The 12798-nt window shown below is 42.3% G+C and overlaps 1 protein-coding gene across 1 annotated transcript in view; it reads right to left on the bottom strand.

The window, feature by feature from the left end:
* Window positions 1-11793, bottom strand: part of syk (spleen tyrosine kinase) — a gene marked incomplete at both ends in the record, with an annotated part of 32602 nt that extends 20809 nt beyond the window's left edge. Inside the window, 4 exons of the mRNA XM_080743638.1 lie at window positions 2570-2730; window positions 8103-8237; window positions 8892-9080; window positions 11725-11793. Coding sequence (XP_080599764.1) covers window positions 2570-2730; window positions 8103-8237; window positions 8892-9080; window positions 11725-11793 — 554 coding nt within the window. The remainder of the gene's footprint in view (window positions 1-2569; window positions 2731-8102; window positions 8238-8891; window positions 9081-11724) is intronic.
* Window positions 11794-12798: the final 1005 nt, after the last annotated feature.

The raw sequence follows: 12798 nt of genomic DNA, 5'->3' as shown, positions 1-12798 counted from the left end.
TCTCAAAATTTTTTTTTCTCAAATTTTTTTTTTCTCAAAATTTTTTTTTCTCAATTTTTTTCTCAAAAATTTTTTTTCTCAAAAAATTTTTTTTCTCAATTTTTTTCTCAAATTTTTTTTCTCAAAAAAAATTTTTCTCAATTTTTTTTTTCTCAAAATTATTTTTTTCTCAAAAAATGTTTTTCTCAAAATTGTTTTCTCAAAATTATTTTTTTCTCAACATTTTTTTTTCTCACATTTTTTTTTCTCAACATTTTTTTTTCTCACAATTTTTTTTTCAAAATTTCTTTTTCTCAAAAAAGTTTTTTTCTCAAATTTTTTTTCTCACAAAACAATTTTTTCTCAAAAAACTGTCGTTAAAGTGCGACCCGTGATAACGGCCAAAAATGCTCCAAAACGCCACTAATTAGTCGAAATGGCTGACTTCCTGTTTGGTTTCTGATTGGCTGCTGGCCTTGTGACGTGGGTAGAGCTGCGAGGGCCTGGTCATCGCTGCTTGCAGCTTTAATTCATTAATCGTCCATGACCTTAATTGGGGCCTATTTCGCCAAACAGGAAGTGCCCCTCACCAAACAGGAAGTGACCCTTGATCTCGTGAACCGTTTGTCATACAGACACGCGGGTTGCGTCAAATGAAATAACGCTAATGCTAACACCAACCGCTACACAAGGTTGCACAGACTTAGCGAGCTGCAGGCACACTTAAAATTTCTTAGAAATTTTCTCTTCTAGTTATAGTTTATCGTGCTTAGTGTGAATGGCCCTTTAGTCTTGTTATATTTCTTGTTTGAATATTTCTAACGCAGAGTTTACGTATAGGACTATTACTTAAAAGTTGACTCTATTCCAGAGGGAACTTCACGCTGCAGAACATATTAGCTGATCTAAAAGCTCTACCACGCCTTGAGCGAAGGGATGCTATGGGTTCAAGTGGTTAAAACCTAATTTTAAGCTTCTGGTAGAAAAAGGCTCTGTGCCTTCAATTGGAGATGAGCTGGTGCTACGTTTTCAGTAGAAACTGCGACCCCCCTCCCTCAAACAATGTCACCCTAAGATGTCATTAGCTGGTGTAGATGTGACATCCTTCATGGCTTTAGCTCATTATTAACTGAGCCACCATGACGACTATGAAACCTGTCATGAGGTGTGTAATGTATTGTACGGTATATGTATTTATCACTCTAGGCCCCTTTTACACGTTTTTTTGGAGCTGTGTGAAGCACAGGCTCCCTATACGTGGCCGTGTGGGTCTGTCTGTCTGTCTGTGTGTGTGTATGTAGCCTGAACTTCCTAAACTTCGGCACGCCACGTGGGACTAGCCCACAGTTTTGCCACCACACACTCGCGCCATATGTCAAATCGACCGGCTTACTCGGGAATCGTGGGCTATTACTTTTCTAAGAGAAAGGTTCTATAGTTTAATTGATATTAATTTATTAGTGAATTAATTTTCCCCATTGACTTATAATGGGAATTGCAAAAACTCACATTCAATTATTTGTCTCTCGCAAACCATAGGGGCTAGAGTTTCAAGACTTGGAGAGGAGGTTCATAATGATTTCAAGGATTAAATAAAAAATAATTGTGTCATTTGGCCGCATGGTGGCGCCATAACACCCCACTTTACGTTTTGGCCTGTAACTCTTGAACCGTAGGTCGGAAAATTAAAAATATTTTTTCCCTGGATTCCTTGGGTCATGACGCATCTCCCCATATAGGCCACGCCCATTTGCGCCATGATAGATTTTCCGCCATCTTGAATTTTCTCCAAAACACACTTTTTGCTCCTTTTCCTACATATTTTCTTCAAATGTCACAAAAATCGGTACACATGATCCACACACACACACACACACACACACACACACACACACACACACACACACACACACACACACACACACACACACACACACAGCTCCACTTCACACGGGTGTGATTTTTCTTGCCTGAACTGTGCCAACGTGGCCTTGTCACTATTCTACAGGTTGGAAGAAGCAGGTGCGATATAAACACGCCATCATTAAATGCTGCATTTATATAGCGCCTTTATCCAAGGCGCTTTACATAGATTGTGCATTACATTCACCCATTCACACACACATTCATACACCGATGGTGGAGGAAACCATGCAAGGCACCAACCTGCTCACCGGGAGCAACTAGGGGGTTCAGAGTCTTGCTCAAGGACTCTTCGACAGTGACTCTGGGGGAGCCCCGGAACCACTGCCACCCGCACCAGTGTGTCACTGCCACAGTGCGTCAGCGCTGCCTAGCAACCTGGCATGCACACTACAGCGGGTTCAATCGCTGTTGTGTCTCCGTGTAAACGCAGAATAAAAAATTAGAATGTAACAGCACTTTGTCGTTCTTTTGTCCTATGTCCACCAGAGGGCACTGAAGCTCCAACTATGCAAACCGCTAAAACAGATTCCCGCCACGGGTCATATTGGCATAATCACCGCTGAACCACGTTTTGTTCACAAATTAAAAAATCATTCCTGAAGTTGGACTGAAAAACGAACCAAAACAAAGCAAAGGAAAGGATAATTATCTGAACATCTCTTACAGGAACTTCCCGTTGGTGCGGGAGCCGTTCTGCAGGCGCGGCTCTGCGTCGGTGCGTGAGATGGCGCTGTGGAACCAGGGCATCTTCTCGTGGGCGGTGGTGGCGATCAGCTTCTCCAGCTGAGGCCTCTGGCTGATGATCGCCTGCTCCAACGCCGGCCCCTGGTGGCACAACACCGCCATGACAACAGTTAGGAAGAACTCAAGAAAAGTCCCATTTGGGCCATAAAAAAAAAGACATTTCACATTTTCAAATGTATAAAATTAAAGGACAACTTTGGTTTTTAACAACTAGTTTTCATATTTTAGATATAGAAAAAGTGAGTGTTAAAATGTTTTCATTTGCTTTGTTCTATTGTTTTATCGCATTTACCGTGCTAAAATGTGGGGCATGCGTACGCATGGGGGCATGCGTACAAGTGGTTAAATATGTCTTTTTATACACAATAAGCCAGCAGTTTCTTTATTGCTATTTACAGTAACACTTCTAGCCCCCATAAGTCACATCTAACCAGGAAAGTTCGCGTTGTATCTTGGGAATGGGCTTATTCTGTGTAAAATGTACGCATGCCCCCAACCACTGAAATAATAATCTCTAAAACAATAGAAAGAAGTAAATGAAATCATTTGAACACTCATCTTTTATATTCTTTAATTACAACCTAAACTATGAACCCTTGTTGTAAAAAACTAAAGTTGTCCTTTAACGCCCATTTAGGCCTAGAGTTATTGAATGCTTTAACCAGTGGAAAAATAGCAGATATACAAGCTCACAGCGCGGCTGCGAGCTTGTAGATCTGCTATTTTTGAAGAAGTCGTGAAAATGTATGCAATATATTGTATGCAATACAATATATGTATTTTCAAAGCGAACGTTTGTAACTCAAATTTTGCTTCTGGGGAGGGTCCCTGGAACAAAATATTTTGAGATGGGGGTCCGTGGCCAAATAAATTTAATTTTGGGGGTCCTTCACATGAAAAGGTTTGAGAACCACTGACATAGTAGTCTCTCACAAACAGACTAACTGAGCTCCAGTTAAGCGAAAAGGACCTTTTCTTTGACGATGGCTAGCCATATTGCTGACATAGGCGACATTCACACAGGCACGTTTTATGATGATTAAAACGAATCCTATAACGTATTGTTGGAAAATACACAACGGTTGGGCATGTGTGAAGACGCATCCGTATTCTTTTTCGAATAAAATAAACGAATGCAAATCCACAAAAAAACGGTGGTTTCGATGCGCTACCGCAAACGCTTCCCTGTTGGTGTGAATCCATCCGTCTCAAATACAGGCAATGAAACATTGTGGTAGGCCATATAGAGCCATGTGCGGGTTAAATCCATAGTTATTTATAAAAGGTTAAATCCCCCCGTCTATTCTCATTAGATTTCTGACGATTCTGGCCGCCTCCTCCCCTCATTGATTTCTGATCACCGCTCCCTCGATCGCACATGGTGTATTATTTGTGAGGAGTTGTTGCTCACAGTTAGATAAAAGGTAAGTGCCACAGGAGTCACTTATATAGCTGTATATCATATAGGCTGCTCGCGCGCGCGGCTCTCTGTGCCAAATCGTGTCCAAATGGAGACGCTTCATGCGCGGAGCGCAAAGAGGGAGCCAGCGGAGGGCAAGACGAGAGAGAGAGAGAGAGAGAGAGAGAGAGAGAGAGAGAGAGACTCTACTCTTCGTAGATATTCATATCTTGCTAATGTATTTGCTGTCTGGTTTATTGCTGGTAGATTTTGCGAGTCCCTCCGCCGCCGCTGGTTTTATTTTTTGATCGCCCATTTACGACCGATGACCGCAGATAAATAGGCTAACGCCTGCTCAATTTTGCGGCGGTCCTGCGGGTACATTGTGAGTTGAACTTGAAGAATTAATAAACACAGGGAGATGAAGGAGGCATTATTATGCAGCTTGGATACATACATGTCCCATGGACAGACGTGGACGATTCCTTGTTTGTTTCGGATGACAAAGTGCAGTGCGAGCGCAAACGTATCAATTAAATATGCAAGAATGTAGCAACTTCACCCCTCCCATTCGCAAGACTAAACCAAATTATATTATGAGAATGTGGCCATAGAAACATAGGGTTTTTCAAAAAATCTTAGGATTCAAAAGACACTTATAGAATCGGGGCCAAAATTCAAATTTTCACGATTTTTCAAAAATAGCAGATCTACAAGCTCGCAGCGTGGCACTCGGTGCCGCGCTGTGAGCTTGTAGATCTGCTATTTTTCAATAGTTAAAGCATATCTCTATTATTCTCTGGTCACTGGGCGCCCTCTAGTGGTGATAGGCTGGCATTAAATGAGTTAATATTGACGACATACGCAATCTCCATATATGGGCATAAAAGGGACAAGGACAGGATTAATTTGCAAGTGCGGTCGCCGTGACGCGAGTCACACTTCCAAATGAATTCTGTCTTACCATTGAATTTTCCCCATTCAAGTCAATGATAATTCACTGATAAATGAATTGCCATATATGGAGCGTAACATGAGGCGTGACTGACATGAGGCGGAGGTTTTGATATTAACTGCTCCCTACGGCCGCAATAAAAATCTTTTGAAAATAGCAGATCCACAAGCTCACAATTTGTCGCCCTCGCGACCCATTGTGAGCTTGTAGATTGGCTACATATATGTATAGGGCTGTTAATGTGTGTTTTGTAATAATAATCAAAAACTACAGAGAAATGGTCTTTGCACACTGCTCTATTTTTCGGGCCCATTTTTGTAACCCATTTTTCCCCCAGTGCCAATTGCCTATGTAATCCTGGGCTCTGCTCTCCCTCTGCTGCGCCTGGGGAGACAACGGACTTTAAGTACAATACTTGCGTAAATCTACTTAGTTGCTTTCCACCATTGCATGCAACTACTTGCAGCTACACGTGCAACATCCCCAGTGGGTGTTACAAGGAGTTGCATTGCTGTTGTTCTGGCCTTTAAACTGTCTTGTTGCAAGGAGTCCAGACTAGATTGCATCAGTGTGGTCTGGCCTTAAAGCACATCCTTCATTACTTCATTACAAATGCCAATTAGCATGGACAGACACTCACACACAGGGCTGAATTTCCCTTGTGGGATAACGGTCTGTCTGTCTGTCTGTCTGTCTGTCTGTCTGTCTGTCTGTCTGTCTGTCTGTCTGTCTGTCACAACGCGTCAACGCATTGAGAGCTTGTAGATCGTCTCTTTTTTGTACAACCGGCATAGGACAGTGGTTCTCAATCTTTTCAGGCCATCTACTGTATAAGGGTCCATTTGGTTACCAACTCTCTCCATCATTTAGCTGGGGACCACCTGGAACCCCCTCAAGGACCACTGGTGGTCCCCGGACCACTGGTTGAGAAACACAGGCATATCACTCCAGGGGACCACATTGCATAATACTGTCTGGCAGAAACCTTACTCTTATCTCACTATTTTATCTTTTTTCGTAATATGCCCTAATTCCTCATTCTAACGTATACATGGGCAACAGGCGGCCCGCCTGTTGCGGGCCGCCGCAATGTGTAATACTAGGCATTAAGTGTCATGTTTACATGTTTGGAATTGTAACAGCTGAAATCAATAATATATCAGTATTAACCTGCAGGCCGCATTAAAGTGAAGCTGGGGGCCGCATGTGGCCCCCATAGGTCTTGTGAAGGTACTGTAGTTCAATGGTTCTCAACCTGTGGGTCAGGACCTTTTAGGGGGGTCCCCAAATTATTTTGGGGGGTCCCCAGATGATTAACTTAATGTGCAATGTTGCAGTAAACAAACCAACATAAAGTTTTTGTTTTATCGCATGCGTACGCATGGGGGCATGCGTACAAGTGGCTAAATATGTCTTTTTAGACACAATAAGCCAGCAGTTTCTTTATTGCTATTTAAAGTAACACTTCTAGCCCCCATAAGTCACATCCAACCATGAAAGGTTGCGTTGTATCTTGGGAATGGGCTTATTCTGTGTAAAATGACATATTTAGCCACTTGTACGCATGCCCCCAACCACTGAAATAAGAATCTCTAAAACAACAGAAAAATGAAATAATTTTAACACTCATCTTTTATATTCTTTAATTACAATCTAAAATATGAATGTAGGTTCCTTTTTTATTTGCCTTTCCCACACCCCACAAAGTTGCTAATTCATTTCTGCTCTGTGTATCAAGTATAGGGTGACATCTGTAGATTTTTGTTGGAGATATTAACTTTCTTTTTCTTCGTCTTCTTCTTCTTCTTCTTTTTTTTGCCCACTGAACAGGTGGGTTCAGTTAGCTGGCATGTACTGTAGTTCAGAGATATATTTAGTTTACATAGTAAACCTGCTATGTGTATTTGGTTTGTGTTTTTAGTTTAACTTTATTTTCTAAATAATAGCCTTTTATTCACCTAATTATATAACCCTGAAGAAGGCAGCTTGTCTGTCCAAAACCTTGGTTCCTGTTTTCTGTGTCCTAATAATATATTATGCATCTGCAGATATTTATATGCATCGGCAGCTACGAGTGTGCGGCTATAATCTTTTTTATTATAGTGTTTGTTCCTTTGGCTGGCACCTCATAAGGACTGCATGTGTTCTGTGCACTTTTTGATAACTGTAGGTGAACCTGACATTAGGACACGGTATGAAGGTAGGACCCCCAGGGGGGTCCCCAAATTATTTTGGGGCGTCCCCAGATGATTAGCTTAATGTGCAACATTGTTTTCTCACTCAACAGTAAACAAACCAACATAGTTTAAGTGTATAGAGGGTATCTGCACATTTCTAAAGAGACAATTTAAGGACTTTTTAATACCTCTAAAATGACAAATTATACATTGTCCAAATGGTCAAGTATTAGAGGCAGAAATTGCTTCTAATACTTGCGAGGCGTTGTGAGCTTGTAGATCTGCTAGTTTCACAATAGAACCGTGTTATATAAAATGTAGTGCCTAAACTCTTAGTGCTCGTCGGGGTGGGGGGGTCCCCAGTTAAAATATGATTATTTTGGGGGTCGCGGCCTGAAAAGGTTGAGAACCACTGTTGTAGGTGAACCTGACATTAGGACACAGTATAGAGGAAGGGTGTCCAAAGTGAGGCCCGGGGGCCAAATGCGGCCTGATGACAAATTGTATACGGCCTGTGGCTTCGTTCGGCCCACCAGCACCGTCAAACAAGAATATTTTATAGAATAATTTGTCAGGATTCCTTTTTTACCTTGCATGACTGGTTACATTTGGTAATGTGAGTTATTTGTGTTTTGTTCAGAGCACACATCTGACAAAAGACCATTGATATTAAATATTGATGATGATAGTTAAATACATTTTGTAAGTGCAATGCATATGTATGTGACTTTGACTTTGATTTTGTCAGGAGTCGGCCCTTGGATGTTTTAATATTTTCTAATGTGGCCTCTTTTGAAAAAGGTTTGTACACCCCTGGTATAAAGGAAGGGTAGGTCTCGTGAAGGTAGGTGAACCTGATATTAGGACACAGTATGAAGGAAGGGTAGGTCTTGTAAAGGTAGGTGAAGCTGAGAGCACTGACCTGCAGGTTCCAGGTCTGCTTGACGTACTCCCTGATGAGCTTCTCCTTCAGGTCCTCAAACGGACCCACCTTGGGCTGCATGCCCTTGGGACGGGTGCACGGCTTCCTCAGCATACACACCAGGCCGTCTGGCTCCTGACACGCATAGGCAAGACAACTTTATTTATAGAGCACCTTTCATACATCGAGGCAATTCAAAGTGCTTTACGGAATAAAAAACAAATACATTCACAGTGCAACAATGCACTTAAAAATATATACAATTGAGATAAGAAAAGAGTAGATAAATCATGTTGTGGAGTAAGCAATGTTAAATGAATAGGTTTTTAACTTGGGGGACTTGGGGATTGTCTGATTGTAACCTGGAATATTGTTCCAGGTTTGTGGTGCATAGTGGTGAAAGGCTGCTTCACCATGTTTTGTTCCAACTGTGTGAACAATTAGCAGGCCAAGGGTTCTAGTGGGTTCATATGGCTTCAACATGTCCAGGATGTAGCTGGGAGACTGGTAGCCAATGTAAGGATTTTAAAACTGGTGTAATGTGGTCATATTTTCTAGTTTTTGTCAGGACTCTAGCAGCTGCATTCTGAATCAGTTGGAGACAACTTGGACCAGTGGACTTATAATGTGCCATCGTGTCGTAGTGAATCAGTGTCATACATATTCTGCAGAAACATGGAGACTGACATCCAGTAATTGGGTCTTATGATCAAATGGTGTGTGAAAACAAAATCCAAAATGTGCCACGGACACATGTGTCCACATACGGACACATTGATGACCACTGACCTGTGAGTGGTAGTCGATGACTCCGATGGGGTCTCGGTGGCTCTTGCCCCCCACGATGGCGAACATGTCGTCGGGCTTCCTCTCGATGGTGTAGTGGTAGATGGCCTGCTTGTAGGCCACCGACAGGGCGTAGCCGCCCAGGTAGTTACGGCTCTGTCGCAGCAGGTACAGCCCGTTGGACATGCCTGCCTGCACAGCCAACACAGATAGTTAACACAGCCAGCGGCATAGCTCAGGGGTAGAGAAACCGTCATTAGAGAACGAAGGGTTCCCGAAGGGTTCCCAGTTCGAAGTTAATGTCGAAGAGTCCTTGAGCAAGACTCTGAACCCCTAGTTGCTCCTAGTTGAGCAGGTTGGTGCCTTGCATGGTTTCCTCCGCCATCGGTGTATGTGTGAATGGGTGAATGTAATGCACAATCTATGTAAAGCGCCTTGGATAAAAACGCTAGATAAATGCACCATTTACAATACCAACTATTACCGTCACATTTATTCATGTGTTTATTTCAGGGGTCTCTCCAATACCCTTAAAGGACAACTTTTTTTACAAAAAGGGTTCATATTTTAGATTTTAATTAGAGAAAAGAAAAGACGAGTGTTAAAATGTTTTCATTTATGCTTTCTATTGTTTTAGCAATTTTAGCATTTTGATTTCAGTGGTTGGGGGCATGCGTACAAGTGGTTAAATATGTCTTTTTAGACACAATAAGCCGGCAATTTCTTTGTTACTATTTACACCAGCCCTCATAAGTCACATCTGGCCATGAAAGATTGCGGTGCATCTTGGGAATGGGCTTATGGTGTCTAAAAATAGATAATTAGCCACTTGCATGCATGTCCCCACCCTGGGGGCATGCATGCAAATCAAAATAGTTAAAATCACGAAAATGATAGAAAGAAGTAAATCAAAACATTTTAACAATCATCTTTTCTTTTCTCTAATGACAATCTAAAATATGAGCCCTTTGTTTAATACAAGACCTTTTTCTAGTTTTACTTTTTTGCTATTTTGTTTGTTCCAAAAGAAGAAACTTCATCAATTATCATTCATGACAATCCTTCTGTTCAATGAGGTTTGGCCTTATAGATGGAAACGTGTGTTTCCTTACTTTTTAGACTAGTCATGCAGTGTGTTACAAAATCATGGTCTAAACGTCCACAATAGGACCGTTATCTTTAGCTTGTGACCCTTGGACTTTTGGTATTTTGCTGAGTGGCCCCTGAGCCGTCTTAAGTTGAGTAGCCGTGCTGTAAAGGATGGACACTCTCTTATGTTAGTGGGTAGATTGTTCCAAATTGTGCTTCCTTGAACTGAAAAGGAATGTTGAGCGACTGTCCTGGTACTGATGCCCGCGCCGGGCTTCCGTTTTATAAATTCCTCCATAGGAGGCGGGCAGAAACCATGTAAAGTTTTATACACGGCACACGTACAAGCTTCGAGCCTGTACATCTGCTATTTTAGAAAAATACATCTTGAAATTGTTGTGGAAAAAACAAAAACAAAAAAAACAAAACACAAATCTTCTCTTCTGGGGGTCGCTGGCACAAAACAGTTTCAGATGGGGGCCAAATATATAGCATTTTGGGGGTCCTTGGCAGCAGGAAAAAGTCTGAGAACTACAGGTACTGGTGTAAAGCAGTGGGTGAGATGAAAAAAAAAAAAAAAAAAAAAAACGATGGGTGCAACTAAACTCTGCCGACACCCAATAGCCGATCGTCGTGCTTGTAGATCGGCCATTTCCACAATGTTCTTTAAAATAAATCATGCAAATAAATCATGTGAGAACTAGTACTAGTCGAGCTCCTAATGTGCCATAGCGTTACAGTAAATCAGTGTCATACATATTCTTAAGAAATCCTGGAGACTTGACATTCAGTAATTGGGTCTTGTAATCAAAATATACTGTAATGGTGTGTAAAACAGAACATCTAAAATTTGCCACAGACACATTTGTTTGTGTACCGACATCAGGGACGTGCAGAGAATGTTAGAGAGGCAGGGGCTGAAATTTTCAAAGGGGCCTTTTGGTGAAAATATCAAAAATAGCAGACCTCACCTCCAAGCTCACAACGTGTCAAGCTGCGACGCGTTGTGAGCTTGGAGGTCTATGATGATATCTCCAAGTTTCAAATGTGTACGTCTTTTGGTAAAGCAAAGCCCTGCTTCATCATACAAGACTGTCGCACAAAACTAGTGAAAACAGCCAATCTACAAGCACGTGCTTGTAGATCTGCTGTTTTCACTAGTTTAGTACATTCTATAGATGATAAATACAAAACGAACGGTTTTGGACATACAAGGTTTCCACCCGACAACGACGATATGCTATAAATATAAGGTGCTGGGAGTGAAAATTATAATGTAGGGGTGCCTCGGATTAAAACAATATTTATGGGCTGCCCTGAGACAAAAAACTTTGGAAACCCCTGCTCTAACCCTGCCTACCTGTCTCAGGTAGCCCTCTAACTCTGCCTACCATCTCAGGTAGTCCTCTAAAGCCTCTATCATAGTCCAAGGTGAAGAGCTATCCACCGCAAATTATAGGTGGAAAGCTTTCCACCTCAAGTCAGAAAATAAGTGAAGGCCATCATAGTCAGTCACGGTGAAGTCCTAACACTGTGACTGACTGGTCTAGATCGACCAATCAGTGAACGGGGGGAAGAGCCTATCTGTCTGAAAGTAAAACAGAGAGATGTGTCGGGACTCCCGGTGGAAAGCTCTTCACCGCGAGGAATGACGTAACGTTGTAGTTGTATGACTCAAAAAGACTACACCGCGGTGGATAGCTCTTCACCGCGGTACCGACTCTGATAGGGGCTTAACCCTGCCTACCTGTCTCAGGTAGTCCTCTGCCTCCTCTCGCGTTATGTTGCCATAGAAGAACGTGGCCTTGTCAGCCATCTTGGCTCGTCTGGAGCGTCTCTTTTTGACGGAGCTGGAACGACTCCAACTGGAGTCACCTGGAAAAACAACAAGCACAATTACAAAGGGATAATATACCTTTAAACCGTTAAATATACCTTTTTCTTTGCAAAGACATTGGTTTAGACCAGGGGTGGGCAAGTTTGATGATGGAGAGTTTGGAGACTACTATGTTTCCACACTCACTCCAGAGGACCACTATGTTTCCACACTCACTCCAGAGGACCACTATGTTTCCACACTCACTCCAGAGGACCACTATATTTCCACACTCACTCCAGAGGACCACTATATTTCCACACTCACTCCAGAGGACCACTATGTTTCCACACTCACTCCATAGGGACACTATATTTCCACACTCACTCCAGTGAGCCACTATATTTCCACACTCACTCCAGAGGACCACTATATTTCCACACTCTCTCCAGAGGACCACTATGTTTCCACACTCACTCCATAGGGACACTATATTTCCACACTCACTCCATAGGGACACTATATTTCCACACTCACTCCAGTGAGCCACTATATTTCCACACTCTCTCCAGTGAGCCACTATATTTCCACACTCTCTCCAGTGAGCCACTATATTTCCACACTCACTCCATAGGGACACTATATTTCCACACTCTCTCCAGAGGACCACTATATTTCCACACTCTCTCCAGTGAGCCACTATATTTCCACACTCTCTCCAGAGGACCACTATATTTCCACACTCTCTCCAGAGGACCACTATATTTCCACACTCACTCCAGAGGACCACTATATTTACACACTCACTCCAGTGAGCCACTATATTTCCACACTCACTCCAGAGGACCACTATATTTCCACACTCTCTCCAGAGGACCACTATGTTTCCACACTCACTCCATAGGGACACTATATTTCCACACTCACTCCATAGGGACACTATATTTCCACACTCTCTCCAGAGGACCACTATGTTTCCACACTCACTCCATAGGGACACTATAT

The sequence above is a fragment of the Nannobrachium achirus genome (assembly GCF_963921795.1).
Source record: "Nannobrachium achirus genome assembly, chromosome: 15".
In the NCBI taxonomy this organism is placed as follows: Eukaryota; Metazoa; Chordata; class Actinopteri; order Myctophiformes; family Myctophidae; genus Nannobrachium; species Nannobrachium achirus.
Note: the sequence above shows the minus strand (reverse complement) of the source record. Positions and strands in the feature narration are given on the sequence as shown.